The following is a 13,856-nucleotide window of genomic DNA, read 5'->3' as shown; positions in this document are numbered from 1 at the left end:
TCCTCGTAATCGTAACGAACAAGCGAGCTGGCGCAAATAAATCGCGTGCTTTGCATGGAAACATTAAACAGAGGCAATTTTATTACAGAAGCGGATCCATTTTATTTCGAGACACGATGAAAAGGAATTCATGAACGTTAAATAACTCAGTTTTATTAGCTCAATAAATTGTAAAAATGGTAGAAGCTAAACATTAATCGAAACCTGCGGTTGGCATCGCGTGACAGAGGAAAATGTTGCAGTGCGCAGTATTAAAAAATTCGCGTTGATTATCATTACTGGTTCGTGTTCACGATATCATCGATCTTTAATATACTGCGAACTGTTTCCGAAGCAAGCGTGACGGCGCTCGTCGAGACTAACAGCGGCTGAATTACGTTCTCCTCCAAGATATTAGTAATCGCGCCCTTTCGTACATTGATGCCGGCAGTGTGTTTACCTTCAGCGTGTCGGTTTCGAAGCTCTGTTACAGTCGCGATAGGATTTAACCCTGCATTTTCTGCCAGCGTCGACGGAATAATCTGGAGTAATTAAAAACAGTAATTGAAAGGCTTGTTCTAGAAGCGACTGAAAGGTAGAATAAAACTATGGCTCACCTCAAATGCATTCGCATAAGCTTTGACGCAGTAAGCATCGACGCCGCTTAAGGACTGAGCGTGAGCTCCCAGCTTTATCGAGAGCTCAATCTCGGGTGCACCTCCTCCAGCGATCAAAGCCTTCTGCTGTACCAAGCAACGAATTACGCAGAGCGCGTCGTGCAATGATCTTGCTGCCTCCTCTAAAACCAATTTGTTACTGCCACGCACGAGTACCGTGACTGTCGGGCCAGGATTTTGAATCTTAGTGATCTGTAATATGATAATTATTTTATATTGCTTCGTAGCAGACGCGTAGTATTGCTGTTATCGGAAAAGTTTAAGTATACGCTCCCACTGACCTTAACGAATTTTGAATTCCCAGTCTGCACCTCTTCGCACAATTCAGCGTTAACAAGATTCTCAGCCACAAAGTGGTCCAACGATGCGATTGGCCTGCAAGCCAGTGTCTTGCAAACGAACGCGATGTCTTCGCGTTCGATGTCTTTGATTACCATAACTTTAATTTTATCTAAAAAGTGTATGGCCAGATCACTGACGGCGTCGCGGAGAATGGACTTTTGCACCAGAAGCACGTTGCAGCCGGCTTTCTTGATTTGTTTGACAATGTTCAGTATGTACGCTCTTTCTTCTTTCAGAACCCGATCCATGGCAGCGTAATCCGACACGATTACATTATGATCCATCTGGAATAGAAATGTTGAATTCCCATGCGCGAATTAGAACGCCCATGTCTTCGTTTTGTTACTTACGTCTGTTTTAGGCGGAGAAATGCAGAATTGAATTAAGCCTATCTTTGCTTTCTCAATACGCCTCGGTCCATTAACATTACAAGACTTTTGCGTGAATATTAATCCTTCCACGAGTTCGGTGTCTTCGACGGTCCCACCTAGCTTCTTTATTACTTTTATGTTCTGCAAGCACAATTAAACTATGTATTTAGCTAAAATCCTCTGTCTAGGAAATGCAGAATAATCTTGTTTGTATGTTCATTTTCTTACATTGAGATCAACGTTCTCTCTTTCCGCTCGAGTAACTTTTAATACTGCATCCACGGCCAAAGGCGCTAGAAGACTCGACTGCTGGAAGACAACCTACGCGGACATAGCACAAAATAAGTGATGAAATGTTCTTCGACCCTATTGGATTATTCCAGGGTTCGAAAGAGTTTTGGAGCTTTTCAATAGGTTCTATTTGAAGCATGGACCGTGGAACTTTTTTTAAAAATGTTCCCAGGAGAACTGATAAAGTAAAAGTTCTTGAAAATAAAAGTTCCAGTTGGAATGGAACTTATAAAATATAAAAATAAAAATTCCTGTATAACAGGAACAGATATTTTCTTAAACGAAACATGTAAGTTCTAACAGAATTTTTTTAGAAATAAGAGTTCCAGAACTTTTTCGATCCCTGGATTATTCTATACACGCTGACTACGTACCTTTGAGTTAAGAGAAGTCGCCGCAGTTCTGATCAACGATTGTTTGTCGTTCAAATCAACGGGAATAGACATATTGGTCAAGATCTGCACCGCCTTGGTCGCAGCTTTTTGAAACGCGTCGCTGATCAAAGTAGGATGTATTCCTTTCTGTAACAGACGCTCCGCAGCTTCTAAGAGGGAACCAGCCATGACGACCACACTGGTAGTACCATCCCCAGCCTTGATATCTTGAGCTTTGGATAATTCGACCAGCTGAAAGAACGCAATAGCGCTATACACTTAAACGTTGCGTCGAGCCATAAAACTTCGGAAGCGGAGATTACCATTTTTGCGGCCGGATGTACGACATTCATTTCTTTCAAAATTGTTGCGCCGTCGTTCGTAATCGTAACTTCGCCGTTGCTAGCTTGAATCTACATAAGCAAAATGAAACATTACAATTGTTAATTGCGGATCGCAGAGCACTATGGAAGTACAGTTGGAAACCTAATTTTACCATTTTATCCATTCCTCTGGGACCCAGGCTGGTACGAATCGCATCGCTAACAGCTGAAACATAAATCGAAATCTTTTGATCACACGTTTACGATTCCACATTTAAGTGACGTTAATTACAGGTTATTTAAACATCTCCATCTAAATACACAAACATTATTCTCAACATTACGAGATCTCTCGTAATGTAATTCATTTAATACTATCGAAGAAATTCTTTTCAGACATTCGCAAATTTCCATCAACATAATTAATGAATGGTGGCGGCGTGCCGGGCATGTCTATATAAGGCATGACTTTTTCTGCCAAGATGGAGATCGAGCAGTCGGCGTGAATCAAAGCACCGAAAGCGCGTTCTAAATTCGATTATTCATTCACCTTTGGCAGCGCTAATGTTGCTGCTTCGAATATCAGCGGGTTTGCTTTTATCCTTGTAGGCCATTCCATGAGCGCCTCGTCCATCGCCACTCGCTGTGATCGCCGTCATGCTTGATAAACTAGTCACGTTTGTCGGATCAGGTTTATTACAAAGTTTGTATGCGAGCTTGTACGGAGCTTCGTTCCTCTGTGCCTTCGAAACGATTTTTCACGACACTTTTCCCTTTTAATCTCTTCAACGCCTCGATGTTCTAATTCCTCTCAACGTAGAGAAACGATCGACACGCGCCCAAGAAGTGACTGGAAACCAGGGAATACAGAGTGACAGAATGGAGTGGAACTGGAGACAGTAGAAAACTACATAGTGTTCAGCGCCACTAGCGGCTTATATGGGGAAGCTAGTATAGGGTTGCCAGATTGGGCGGAATTCTGCCATTCGGGCTACTTTTCAAAACCAACTGGAGCTCCGAAATTGAAATTGGCGGTTGGCGCTTGAATTGGGCTACAATGGGCGAATTCCACTTACGCCCAAATCGCCCGCGCTGAAATTTCGATATTTGGGTTGACCAAGACCAAATGGTATTAAAAAATTTTATAAAATAGATTATCATTGTTGTGTTAAAACGATAATTTTAATTTTCACATCAATTTTATTTAAATTCGTTTGTGTTCAAATAAAGTATATTTGTTGTACCTAAAAGAAATAAAGAAAATAGTGAGGGAGAAGATTATTGAGAACCCGCCTTTTCGGGTATTGTCAGGTTCACTTTATAAACAAAATATGCGTTGTTTATTACAGATTATTTTATTACATTTAAGTTTATACATGGTTTATAAAGCGAATTTGACAATACTCAAAAAGGCTGATACTCAATAATCTTTTCTCTCCAGAGGACCCAATATGGCGGATGCGCATACTCACCTCTTTAGTGCTCTAATGAGAGACTATTTAGAGTTCGTTGGGCTATATAAGAAAATTTCTTGAAATGCCACTTTTGGTATAGTGTATTTTTTATTGTATATGTGCCAAAGAAAGAATAAACCTAACTTAACCTAACCTAGTGCTCTAGTTCAGGTCCAATTCAGTCGCCATCATGCATTTGAAATAGGAGTGAATTTCTCCTGACGAGAGATTTCAATTTCTTTTGACGAAAAAAATTGCAATGTTACTTTCCTCCCATCGCACTGCACACAAGCGTCAAGCATATCCATTATCCCTCCTCCTGTCTGTGCGCGTTGCCTGTCGGCTCTTTTCGTTAAAAATCCACATTAAGATTTCAAATTTTAGCGGGCTTGCAGGCAGAATTTGAAAATACGTGTTCCAGGATTATAGCACGAGTTTCCATTCTTAGAGTTCTTAGTTTCCATTCCGTGTCAGAGCACGATTTCGATATACGGGTTATCAGCGCCATTGCATGCCACGGTTTATTATTTACCTGGACGTGTTGCGAGTAAGATGCGAATAATTGATAGTCGCGGAGGCACACGGTTATCAAGGGACTTTTATCGAAGGATCAATAACACCCTTGAGTGATCATTGTAAGCGAGATCTTGTAGAATGATATAAGGCGGAGGATGTTTAAGGGTGAACTTAATACATTGTCACCTGTCCGTTGTCATTTGTGATAATCGGCATGGTACATGCCAACTCACCCACTATCAGATAGATACGAGTTCTGATACGTCAGTATGCGCCCTTTGAGGAACTGTCTGTAAATTCTAACGATGAGCTAGATTTCTATCGTAACGGTGTTAATAAGGATTCCAAAACGATGGCGAGCGCAGCTGTCGCAGCTAACCCGGAAAATATCTCCAAATTTCTGGAGTCGTTGCAAGTTGATTTGAAGGCCCTCGCTTCCGAAACGAAGAAGAAATACCCACAGATTAAAGAAGTATGCTCTTCTTATTGGTATTATTAAGAAATCCGCACTTATCGTAACGATACGTTAAATGAAAAAAGTTAGGTTAGCTTGTGAACTTAAACTCTGCTCCTTTCCGGAAAATTATTGCGTAAAGTAGCCTTCTGTCAAAAGTCACTATTTGGGATATATTATTCTATGAAATCTTTCATAAAGTCTCCGAAGTTTGTGAATAGAATACGTCGGAACATTTTTTTTCTAAAATCAAAGTACTCCTAGTAAGTACTAAGGAAAACTTTTAATCGTGCAAAATTTTTTAAAAAGAATTGACATTAAATCCTCTCTTGGTTACAATTACAAGCGATGTTAACTTACGCCCATTTCGTTACAGTCGTGCGAAGAGGGAATCACAAAAATTCGAACAGCTTCGAATGCTTCAGGTGCTCCTGTTTATTATATCGTTAATCAAATCTTGTACCCTTTGGTGCAGGGCTGTGAGAGTAAAGATGTAAAAATTATCAAGGTACATACGACCCACCAAATATCTGACGTAATGTTATTCTTTTACTTTCTCGATCACACATTTTTCTATTCTCTATTCCAGACCTGTTTAAGTATAATGCAAAGGTTAATAACGCAACAAGCCGTGGATCAGAAAGGCGCTCGTTACATAACGGACACGCTATGGATGCTGATGGAGTCAGGAACAGAGGAAGTTAAAGTTTTACAAACTGTAACCTTGCTACTTACGAGTAATACCATTGTACATGGCGAAACGCTCGCGAGGGTAATAATTTGTATTGTTTATAAAATTTCAAACTGCGCAGTCCTTCAACGGTCACGGAGAGAAGTAACTCTTCTTCGTGCGTTCGGTTTAATTGCAATTTCTAAGATGTAATATGCAATTTCCAGAATCTGGTACTTTGCTTTCGTTTGCATTTTACCAAAGATTGCACGACGATCAATACAGCCGGGGCGACGGTGCGGCAACTGGTGTCGTTGGTGTTTGAGCGTGTCGTTGCCGAGGATGAGCAGAATCCCGACAACGAAGATTCTGATGATATAAATCTCGAGGAATTGAAAATTCCTACCAATCAAGCACCCAAAGGCTTAGGGCCGTGCGCCGCTGATGCGTATTTGATGTTTCAAGTAAGTTTGCTTGAATGTTTTCTTACTGACCAGGAAAGATCCCGACCTCGAAAATTCAAAAATTTTTGAGACTGTGAATATGTAGAGGATTTCCTCCTGATTACAACGCAATTTTTGTTTGCTGCCCAAATTCACACTGAGGGGGTGAAATTGACCCCTTAAATTCCGGCTATTTTCTGATTTTGCGTTATAACTCGCGAACTGTACGAACTGTAAGCTACCAAATGATAGTTCCACTTAAAAGTAGTAACTTTTGTCTTGAAACTTCTTTTCAATCTCTTACAGATTGCGAGTTGCAAAATAAAATCGGAAAATAGCCGAATTTTCAGGGGTCAATTTCACCCTCTTAGAGTGAATTTGGGCAGCAAACAAAAATCGCGTTGTAATCAGGAGGAAATCCCCTACATATTCACGGAGTTTCAGATTATTTTGAATTTCCGAGTTCGGGATCTTCCCTTTTGAGCAAGATTGAATTAATTTAACGTTCTTCTAGGATTTGGTGCAATTAGTGAACGCAGATCAACCCTACTGGTTGATTGGTATCACCGAAATGACTCGAACATTTGGATTGGAACTGCTGGAATCTGTTCTAACAAATTTTTCATCAGTATTTTTCAAGGTACCTGTTTATAAACAGACTCGCTTCAAATTCCACCTGTAAATCTTGAATCTTATATCTCCTCAGCATCCAGAATTCAGCTTTCTGCTAAAGGAGAGAGTTTGCGCCCTCGTGATTAAGCTGTTTTCACCGAACATCAAATACCGCAATTCCGTTCCTGCGTCACTGCAACAAGCTACGCCGCTGGACAAGCCTTATTTCCCAATCAGCATGAGACTTCTCCGAGTCGTTTCCATTTTAATACAAAAGTATCATTCTCTCTTGGTGAGTACCGAAGGAATAATCTACCGGAGATCCTCTATCCTTACATGCGTCGTTGCTTTCAGGTGACGGAGTGCGAAATATTCTTATCTTTAATCGTAAAATTTTTGGATCCCGATAAGCCAACTTGGCAGAGAGCTTTAGCATTGGAAGTTTTACATAAGATGACGGTGCAAGCCGATCTTCTTACAAACTTCTGCGAATGCTACGACTTGAAACCTCACGCAACCAATATCTTCCAAGATATTGTCAATAGCCTGGGTGCCTATGTACATAGTCTCTTCGTGAATCCTCAAATGATGAATCAAGCCACCATGGGTAAGATCTGCTTCGCTAGTAACGATAAAGCGTGGAATCGAAAGAAATTAACAAACCCACGATACAGCGACAGGTACATCGATACCTCAAAATACTACTTCTCCACTGTTCACGGGAATGCCAATAGGCCCTGGCGTCTCGCCCCAGCCTGGTTTTTACTCGCGTGGTATTTGGCTGCCAGTGGTTGCGACATTCACAAGTGGTCAGGCTAAATCAACATAGTAAGCACATTATCATTGCTCGAACACTTACCGATGGAGCTTAAACTACCTCAAATTGCCTTCGTGTAAATAACTTGAGTAACTTCTAGTTTGGACATGCTTGACAAAGTCGAGCCGCCGCAGATACCAATTGGTTACGGGATTAGTATAGCTTACGCGTGTTTATTGGACATCATACGTTCCATTGCTTTCGCTATCAACGGCTCCGGTGAGGTTGTAACCGGAAATCAAAGTTATAAGCCAACTGAGTCCGAGCGAAAGCTTCACACTCAGCTGATTAACTCCAGCTGGTGCGGTCTGCTGGCTGCGCTGAGTCCTCTCATAGATGCAAGGTAACACTCGCTAACATTTACATCGACTATCTTACACCTGCTCATTCCAAATTATTTCTCTTCCATTGTCGTTCTTAGCACCGATGAGTCGGCGACGGAGAATGTACTGAAAGCGATTCAAACCTTTGCGTCCCTCTGCGGGCAATTAGACCTGCAGACTCCACGAGATGCATTCATCACAGCGATATGCAAAGCGTCCTTGCCTCCGCACTACGCGTTGACCGTATTGTACAATGCTCCCCAGGGTATAGCCAGCGGGAGGCAACAGGAATCCACTCAGTATAATCTGACTATGGGCGAGCCGGATTACAGACAACAGGTGGTGGCTGTCGGTACACCGTTGCCTACTGCATCTCTACCAGTCGGTGCGTAGAACTTACGTTACTCGATAAGAGGCGCGAGAACTTTTGAGTGAAACTGCTGAAGTACGGGTGGCTGATAGTATCCAGGGAAATATAATATTACGTTTATGTAGGTGCGCACCAAGGTCCTGTTATGTTAACGGCAAAGAACCTGCAATGCATGCGTGCATTATTGTCCCTCGCGCATTGTCACGGGAGCATACTTGGCAGTGCATGGCACTTGGTCCTCACGACATTGCAACATCTTGTCTGGATACTCGGTTTAAAACCCTCTACGGGAGGATCCTTAAAAGCTGGTAGAACCGCCGCAGATCCAAACGCAGTACTTACGAATGCAGTTATGGCAGACCTGCCTGTACTTAGCGCCATGCTTAGTAGATTGTTCGAAAGTAGTCAACACCTGGACGACGTAGCCTTGCATCATCTGATAGACGCGCTCTGCAAACTGAGCCACGAAGCCATGGAGCTGGCGTACTCTAATAGGGTGAGTGTTAAGATATTCTATGCTCCGTTGTACATACTATAATCAATTCTATTTAATTGACTCCGATTACTAAGTCTTGGATTTCATAATTAAGGGTCTCACAAGTATTTCGTGCCTCTATGTTAGGAACCGTCGCTGTTCGCTGTAGCCAAGCTTTTAGAAACTGGTTTGGTAAACTTACCTAGAGTGGAAGTTCTGTGGAGGCCGCTCACGAATCACTTATTAGAGGTTTGCCAACACCCACACATTCGAATGAGAGAATGGGGGGTCGAAGCCATTACGTACCTCGTTAAAATGGCACTTCAGCACAAATACCCTCAACCTTTACGCGATAATCAAGTACGCTTGTTTATTATACATTTTCGCTTTGCTTACGAATATCGGTTAGTAAAACCATTCATTCTTCCATCGTAGAAGTTGCAGACTTTACTCCTAGGACCTTTGTCAGAATTATCATCTGTGCGTCACGGCGATGTAAGGCAGCGCCAGTTGGAGTGCGTTTTACAAGTCCTGCATGGCGCAGGGGAGACTTTATATCACGGCTGGCCCTTGGTACTTGGTATCATCGGAGCAGTATCAGATCACCACGGGTAATTATCGCTGTTAAGATAGCAAATCTGGGTTCGGCGAGGTATAGTTTTCCTTTTCATTAGTAATAGCACCTTTCCTTTCGCTCGCATGCTAAAATAGCTACTGTATCAGTCGTACATACTGTTACGTGCTTAAATTAGCGTAGCTTGAGATTCTGAACTATGTTTTTATATAATTTATAACATATATCGTACATGTTTTACAGAGAAGCTTTAGTTAGAATAGCTTTTCAGTGCTTACAATTGGTAGTAACCGATTTTCTACCAGTGATGCCTTGGCGGTGTCTTCCACTTTGCGTCGACACAGCTGCCAAGTTTGGCTCGCAAACACAAGAATTGAATATCTCGCTTACTGCCGTTGGATTAATGGTAAGATTCAACTACATCCGAAAGAGACTTTCAACATCCGGAATATCAGTCCCTTAATCTGTCTGCCCCGTTTATCAGAAGAAAAGTCTTGACTAAATGTCGTGTATAAATTCAGTTATAGAAGACTTCAAAGGGAACATCCCGAACCTCGAAGTTTGAAAAATTCTGAACCTTTGTGAATATGTAGGGGATTTCCTTCTGATTACAGTGCAATTTTTGTTTGCTGCCCAAATTCACTCTAAGGAAGTGTAATTGCCCTCGGAAAATTTGATTATTTTCGGATTTTAGTATTTATATTTCTATCTTTTCTTTCAGTGGAATATAAGCGACTATTTTTATCAAAATCAAGAGAAGCTATGCGTTTCTCTAAAGGGAGACTCGTCGTCTGTGTTCCCAGACTTTCCGGGTACGACGAACATGCCAGCGTTTGATAAACTTTGGATGTGTCTGTATGCACGATTAGGTAACATATTTATCAGTCTCGTAGTATTACATTAGAATACTTAAGTATGTATTCTTAACTTACGAATGACGAAGAGCCTGAAATCAGTCTTTACTTTTAACTCCTTTTACACTTTAAAGGAGACTTGTGCGTGGACCCTCGACCCGCAGTGCGCAAATCAGCCAGCCAAACGTTATTCTCCACCATTTCTGCTCACGGCAGTTTGCTACACCAGCCAACGTGGCAGGCAGTGCTCTGGCAGGTTCTGTTCCCGTTGTTGGACAAAGTGCGGAGTTTATCCAATTCTGCCAGCAGCGAAAAAGTCGACACTAGTGGGAACATACTTATTCATCACAGCAGGAACACAGCGCAGAAACAATGGGCAGAAACCCAGGTAATAATCTACATATACATTTCAAATTGAAGTCCACATTATTATCTACGAAGCAGCAAGTTTTACGAACAGTTATTTCGCAGGTATTAACTTTGAGTGGCGTTGGGAGAGTATTTAACACAAAACGTCAGCTTCTGCAAATGCTGGGAGATTTTCCGAGAGCTTGGTCCCTTTTACTGGAGTTCATAGAGAATTCTGCGCTCAGTAAAAATAACGAGGTGAGTGCAAACAATTCCTGCCTTCCCTGGAGAAGCTACAAACGCGCAGCCTTATTAAATCGTACTTGAAATCGCCAGGTATCGTTGGCAGCTTTAAAATCATTCCAAGAGATCCTGTATCTCCAAAAAGGAAGCGACAATAACGAGGTGATACAGTCAAACGATTCTGAAGCATTGTGGTTCGTCGCGTGGCGTGTTTGGCTGAATATTGGAATGGAGAGTACAACGCCACCGCAAGAAGGAGAGACAGAACCTTATATACCATCACAGGCGTTTTTAACAGCGTTGGTTCATATATTCCCAGCTGTCTTTCAACACATCAGGAACAAGTATGCTTCTTAATCTTCCTGAACGGTCGAGCTCGGCAAATCATTTTAATTCTCCACCTGCACAGATTCACCGGCCCAGATTTACAGAAGCTTTGCACCGTGCTAAAAAACTCAGTCGCTGTTCCTGTGCACGGCGAATCGACGCCGTATATTTTACCTACAATGCCGGATGTTGTCCTCACTCATTTACAGGACGGCGTACTCCATTCCATGGAGCTCCTGCAAAAGGTACGTGGCTCGGTACACAGTTTCGACGGCTTCCTCTCGTGCAGGATTCAATTTTGTCATTGTACTTTTACAGGAAGCGCTAAACGGGCCGGAAAATCTGCGTACGATGATAGTACTGATATTCCTTCAGCTATTGAGCTTTTCGAAGCTGGCCTGCGAAGCCCCCACTTATGGTAAAGTACCAACGAAACACATCTCCCAAGTGAGAGGTGTATCTGTGAGTACTTCTACTTCGCCCGGTTGTCCATTGTCAAATGGATATCGTTTAGTAACTCTTACTCTTCCAGGCGGACTGGGTGACCATGAACTACGTTCCTTTTGGAGAGAAAGCTCTGTCGATGGTGGTGACGCTGTACCAGAAGACAGCCCACGAAATGGCGGTGATAGATGGGCAGGTTTTAATGCACATAATTGAAGCTTTGCACGTGCCTTTGTCGATGAAGTACGCTTGTCCATCGCCGACTACTTGGAAATTAGCTGTCACCAGTCTGCTCGCTGTTCTGCACACCGGTCTGCCCCTAGCTAGAAAGTATCCGGAACAATTTCAAAATATGTGGCCAGAACTCGCGAGTACCTTGGACGACTTTCTGTTCCCTAAAAGGTAATGTTTCGTATTACAGACTGAGACCACGGAGGAAGATGGCTATTGTAGTTGTTACATTGATTAAGTGTTACCTGTGTTTTAATTATAGCGTATTGAGCGTGGAACGAGGCGTCGAAGAGATTCAAGCAGACGAGGCTGTAGATTGCCAAGTGATGGAGCTTTTGCGGGACGAAGTTCTACCCCATTCCCAGCACATACCTCATCAGTTCATTCTGCGAGTCGTCATGCTTTTGAACAAAGGCTCCATACACTCGGCGACTACGACCAATATTGGTAAGGAATCCGAAGCACACATTTTTCAATTTCTCTGTGCAGAAGAAGCTCTTCATTCAAGTACAGCGAAGAAATCGTTTGAGCTCGATATACTATCGTTTACTTTCCGTTTATTTCCGCAGAGAACAACGGCGAAACTAAATTGAGAGAAGAGTTTGCGAAAACGTGCTTCGAGACGTTGCTACAGTTTTCCCTGTTGGATGGGCTGAATACCGAATCAGAGCTCGAAGCAACGAAGAATCCAGAGAACGACGAAGGAGGCGTGGCAGGGCGATTAGCAGTCACTGCTCTGCTTCACAGATTCCAGGAAGTTTTACGACGATATATAGAGAACGAAAGGCGAAGCGGAAAGTGCCCATTGCCTAGGTAATAGTTTTGCTTCCAACCGAACTGTTTTATGGCTTTCTCATTTAAACATTACGAAGCGTATTAGACTTTGTACGATCGCAACTAGTGCTCCACTTTGCTGGGCCCTGTGCAAGATGTAAGAGACTCGCATCAATTTTTAAGTACTTATTATATAAACCTTTTCTAGGTACAGATTATCTGAAATCTCGTTCGTTCTGAAAGCTGTCGCGACGCTCGTGGTATCGCTGAAGAAAGCGCCTCCCAATAAAGGTAATCGCAAGGTGAAGTATCAGGGAATCTTTCTGCTACTTATTATTAACGCGAACGTTGTATTTCAGTTGAGAAGTCTGTATGGGAGCAACTGATCGGATTGTACCCCTGTTTAGTAGAGTGCACTATCGCCACTGCATCAGGCCAAGTCTCAAGATCATTACGAGAGGCCTTGTTGCAATACCACGATCTATTAAGGCCACCGATCCACAGCAGCACGACATCGAATGGTGTCTGACCAATGCACCCTTTGCTTTCGAACCGAACTGGCGACATTTGCTACACCAGCAACTAGTAGACTTTTCGTAACCACCGTTACGTGTGCGGCAAATTTTGCCAAAAAATTTAACCACCCTGTACACGTACAAAGAGCAAAGCGTCCAAGGGTGAAGCACCATTGGAGATCTATTTGCACGTGTGCCGAGAAGTTTGTCACTGAAACTTTATAAATCTTTCATTGTCGTGTAACAAAGGTAAACGATTTTAATTCATCTTTGGTTTTAAGGGTGCGAGCATATTCATTTTGTAAATTGCAATAGATTCTTTTTAGAACGGTAGTTTGAGTCAGTAGATGAAAAAGTAGAATGTAAAAAGAGCCATCACTTCGGTTATTTTTCTTCGAAATATTCATGGTTGTAAAAACTGGCCTTGAGATTTATGCCTTCGTTTTAGTTTCGAAGAGTCTTGAGATGAAAGTGGAGGAAGTGTTGCGTGTGGCGTTACATTTACAGGCAGCGAACGCTGCGTAATTTTTTTGTTCAACTATCATTACTGTTTATAATAAGCAGCCGCTAAAGTAATGTAGCACGGGCTCTCGTGTTCGAATGGAATAGCACGCGGCGAAGCGTAGTGTTAGGAAGTCGAAGCAAGTATACAAAAGTTGTATTAAATATTTATTCCGTAAGTGCAAATTAACGAACTAAAGTTTACACAGACGCCATGCTGCTGTACATAGTGGATGTACAAGTTGGCTTTTCTAATACATATTGTAAATAATGGATTAATCGTGATTAAGTAGAGCATACACTATAAGACGATTTTATAAATAATATAAAATTACTATTCGCTATTCTTACAATGGTATATCGAAGAACTAATATAACGATGTAAATAGCTACACGGAAATTCAATAAAAGTCTGAAATATTTATTGCTATTTTTGTATAGAAATCGTGCCTTAATAGGTTTCTCGGGCTTTACACTTTTTTGTACAATTTTTAAATACACGGCACAAATCTCTCGTACATTCAGTTCTCCGGACATTCGCCAATGTGACGCCT

General features: G+C 42.0%; 2 protein-coding genes across 3 annotated transcripts; one reads left to right on the top strand and one right to left on the bottom strand.

Moving 5' to 3' along the window:
- Positions 1-133: 133 nt before the first annotated feature.
- Positions 134-3,230, bottom strand: Cct4 (chaperonin containing TCP1 subunit 4). Its single transcript, XM_076824249.1, has 9 exons — positions 2,908-3,230; positions 2,531-2,583; positions 2,358-2,447; positions 2,035-2,286; positions 1,598-1,690; positions 1,349-1,510; positions 938-1,282; positions 597-848; positions 134-521 (listed from the first exon to the last, which is right to left on the bottom strand). The coding sequence occupies exons 1-9, from the start codon at positions 3,014-3,016 to the stop codon at positions 276-278; spliced, it is 1,602 nt and encodes a 533-aa protein (XP_076680364.1). The 5' UTR covers positions 3,017-3,230; the 3' UTR covers positions 134-275.
- A 1,053-nt stretch (positions 3,231-4,283) lies between these two features.
- On the top strand, positions 4,284-13,724 carry Mon2 (Mon2 homolog, regulator of endosome-to-Golgi trafficking). 2 transcript variants are annotated; one of them, XM_076824289.1, is made up of 25 exons: positions 4,284-4,799; positions 5,158-5,289; positions 5,371-5,553; positions 5,679-5,915; positions 6,409-6,534; positions 6,601-6,798; positions 6,861-7,113; positions 7,181-7,334; positions 7,424-7,666; positions 7,745-8,031; positions 8,142-8,512; positions 8,639-8,851; positions 8,927-9,102; positions 9,309-9,471; positions 9,787-9,934; positions 10,054-10,307; positions 10,391-10,525; positions 10,604-10,854; positions 10,920-11,082; positions 11,156-11,299; positions 11,370-11,683; positions 11,775-11,959; positions 12,082-12,325; positions 12,501-12,577; positions 12,646-13,724. In XM_076824289.1, the coding sequence occupies exons 1-25, from the start codon at positions 4,680-4,682 to the stop codon at positions 12,813-12,815; spliced, it is 4,941 nt and encodes a 1,646-aa protein (XP_076680404.1). In that variant the 5' UTR covers positions 4,284-4,679; the 3' UTR covers positions 12,816-13,724. The 2 variants fall into 2 exon arrangements, with proteins under 2 accessions (XP_076680404.1, XP_076680403.1); XM_076824288.1 differs by having other exon boundaries at positions 12,495-12,577.
- The last annotated feature ends 132 nt before the right edge of the window (positions 13,725-13,856 follow it).

Source organism: Andrena cerasifolii, chromosome 12 (genome assembly GCF_050908995.1).
Source record: "Andrena cerasifolii isolate SP2316 chromosome 12, iyAndCera1_principal, whole genome shotgun sequence".
In the NCBI taxonomy this organism is placed as follows: Eukaryota; Metazoa; Arthropoda; class Insecta; order Hymenoptera; family Andrenidae; genus Andrena; species Andrena cerasifolii.
This window is presented reverse-complemented; position numbering and strand designations above follow the sequence as displayed.

Bases quoted from the DNA above. Each gene is read 5' to 3' on its own strand.
- Cct4 (XM_076824249.1), bottom strand. From the start codon at position 3,016: ATGACGGCGATCACAGCGAGTGGCGATGGACGAGGCGCTCATGGAATG. The intron at 2,584-2,907 runs GTGAATGAATAA...TTTATGTTTCAG, and splicing joins CAACATTAGCGCTGCCAAAG to CTGTTAGCGATGCGATTCGT. The intron at 1,283-1,348 runs GTAAGTAACAAA...TTTCTATTCCAG, and splicing joins TTTCTCCGCCTAAAACAGAC to ATGGATCATAATGTAATCGT.
- Mon2 (XM_076824288.1), top strand. From the start codon at position 4,680: ATGGCGAGCGCAGCTGTCGCAGCTAACCCGGAAAATATCTCCAAATTT. The intron at 11,300-11,369 runs GTGAGTACTTCT...TTACTCTTCCAG, and splicing joins CCCAAGTGAGAGGTGTATCT to GCGGACTGGGTGACCATGAA. The intron at 12,326-12,494 runs GTAATAGTTTTG...AACCTTTTCTAG, and splicing joins GGAAAGTGCCCATTGCCTAG to GTACAGATTATCTGAAATCT.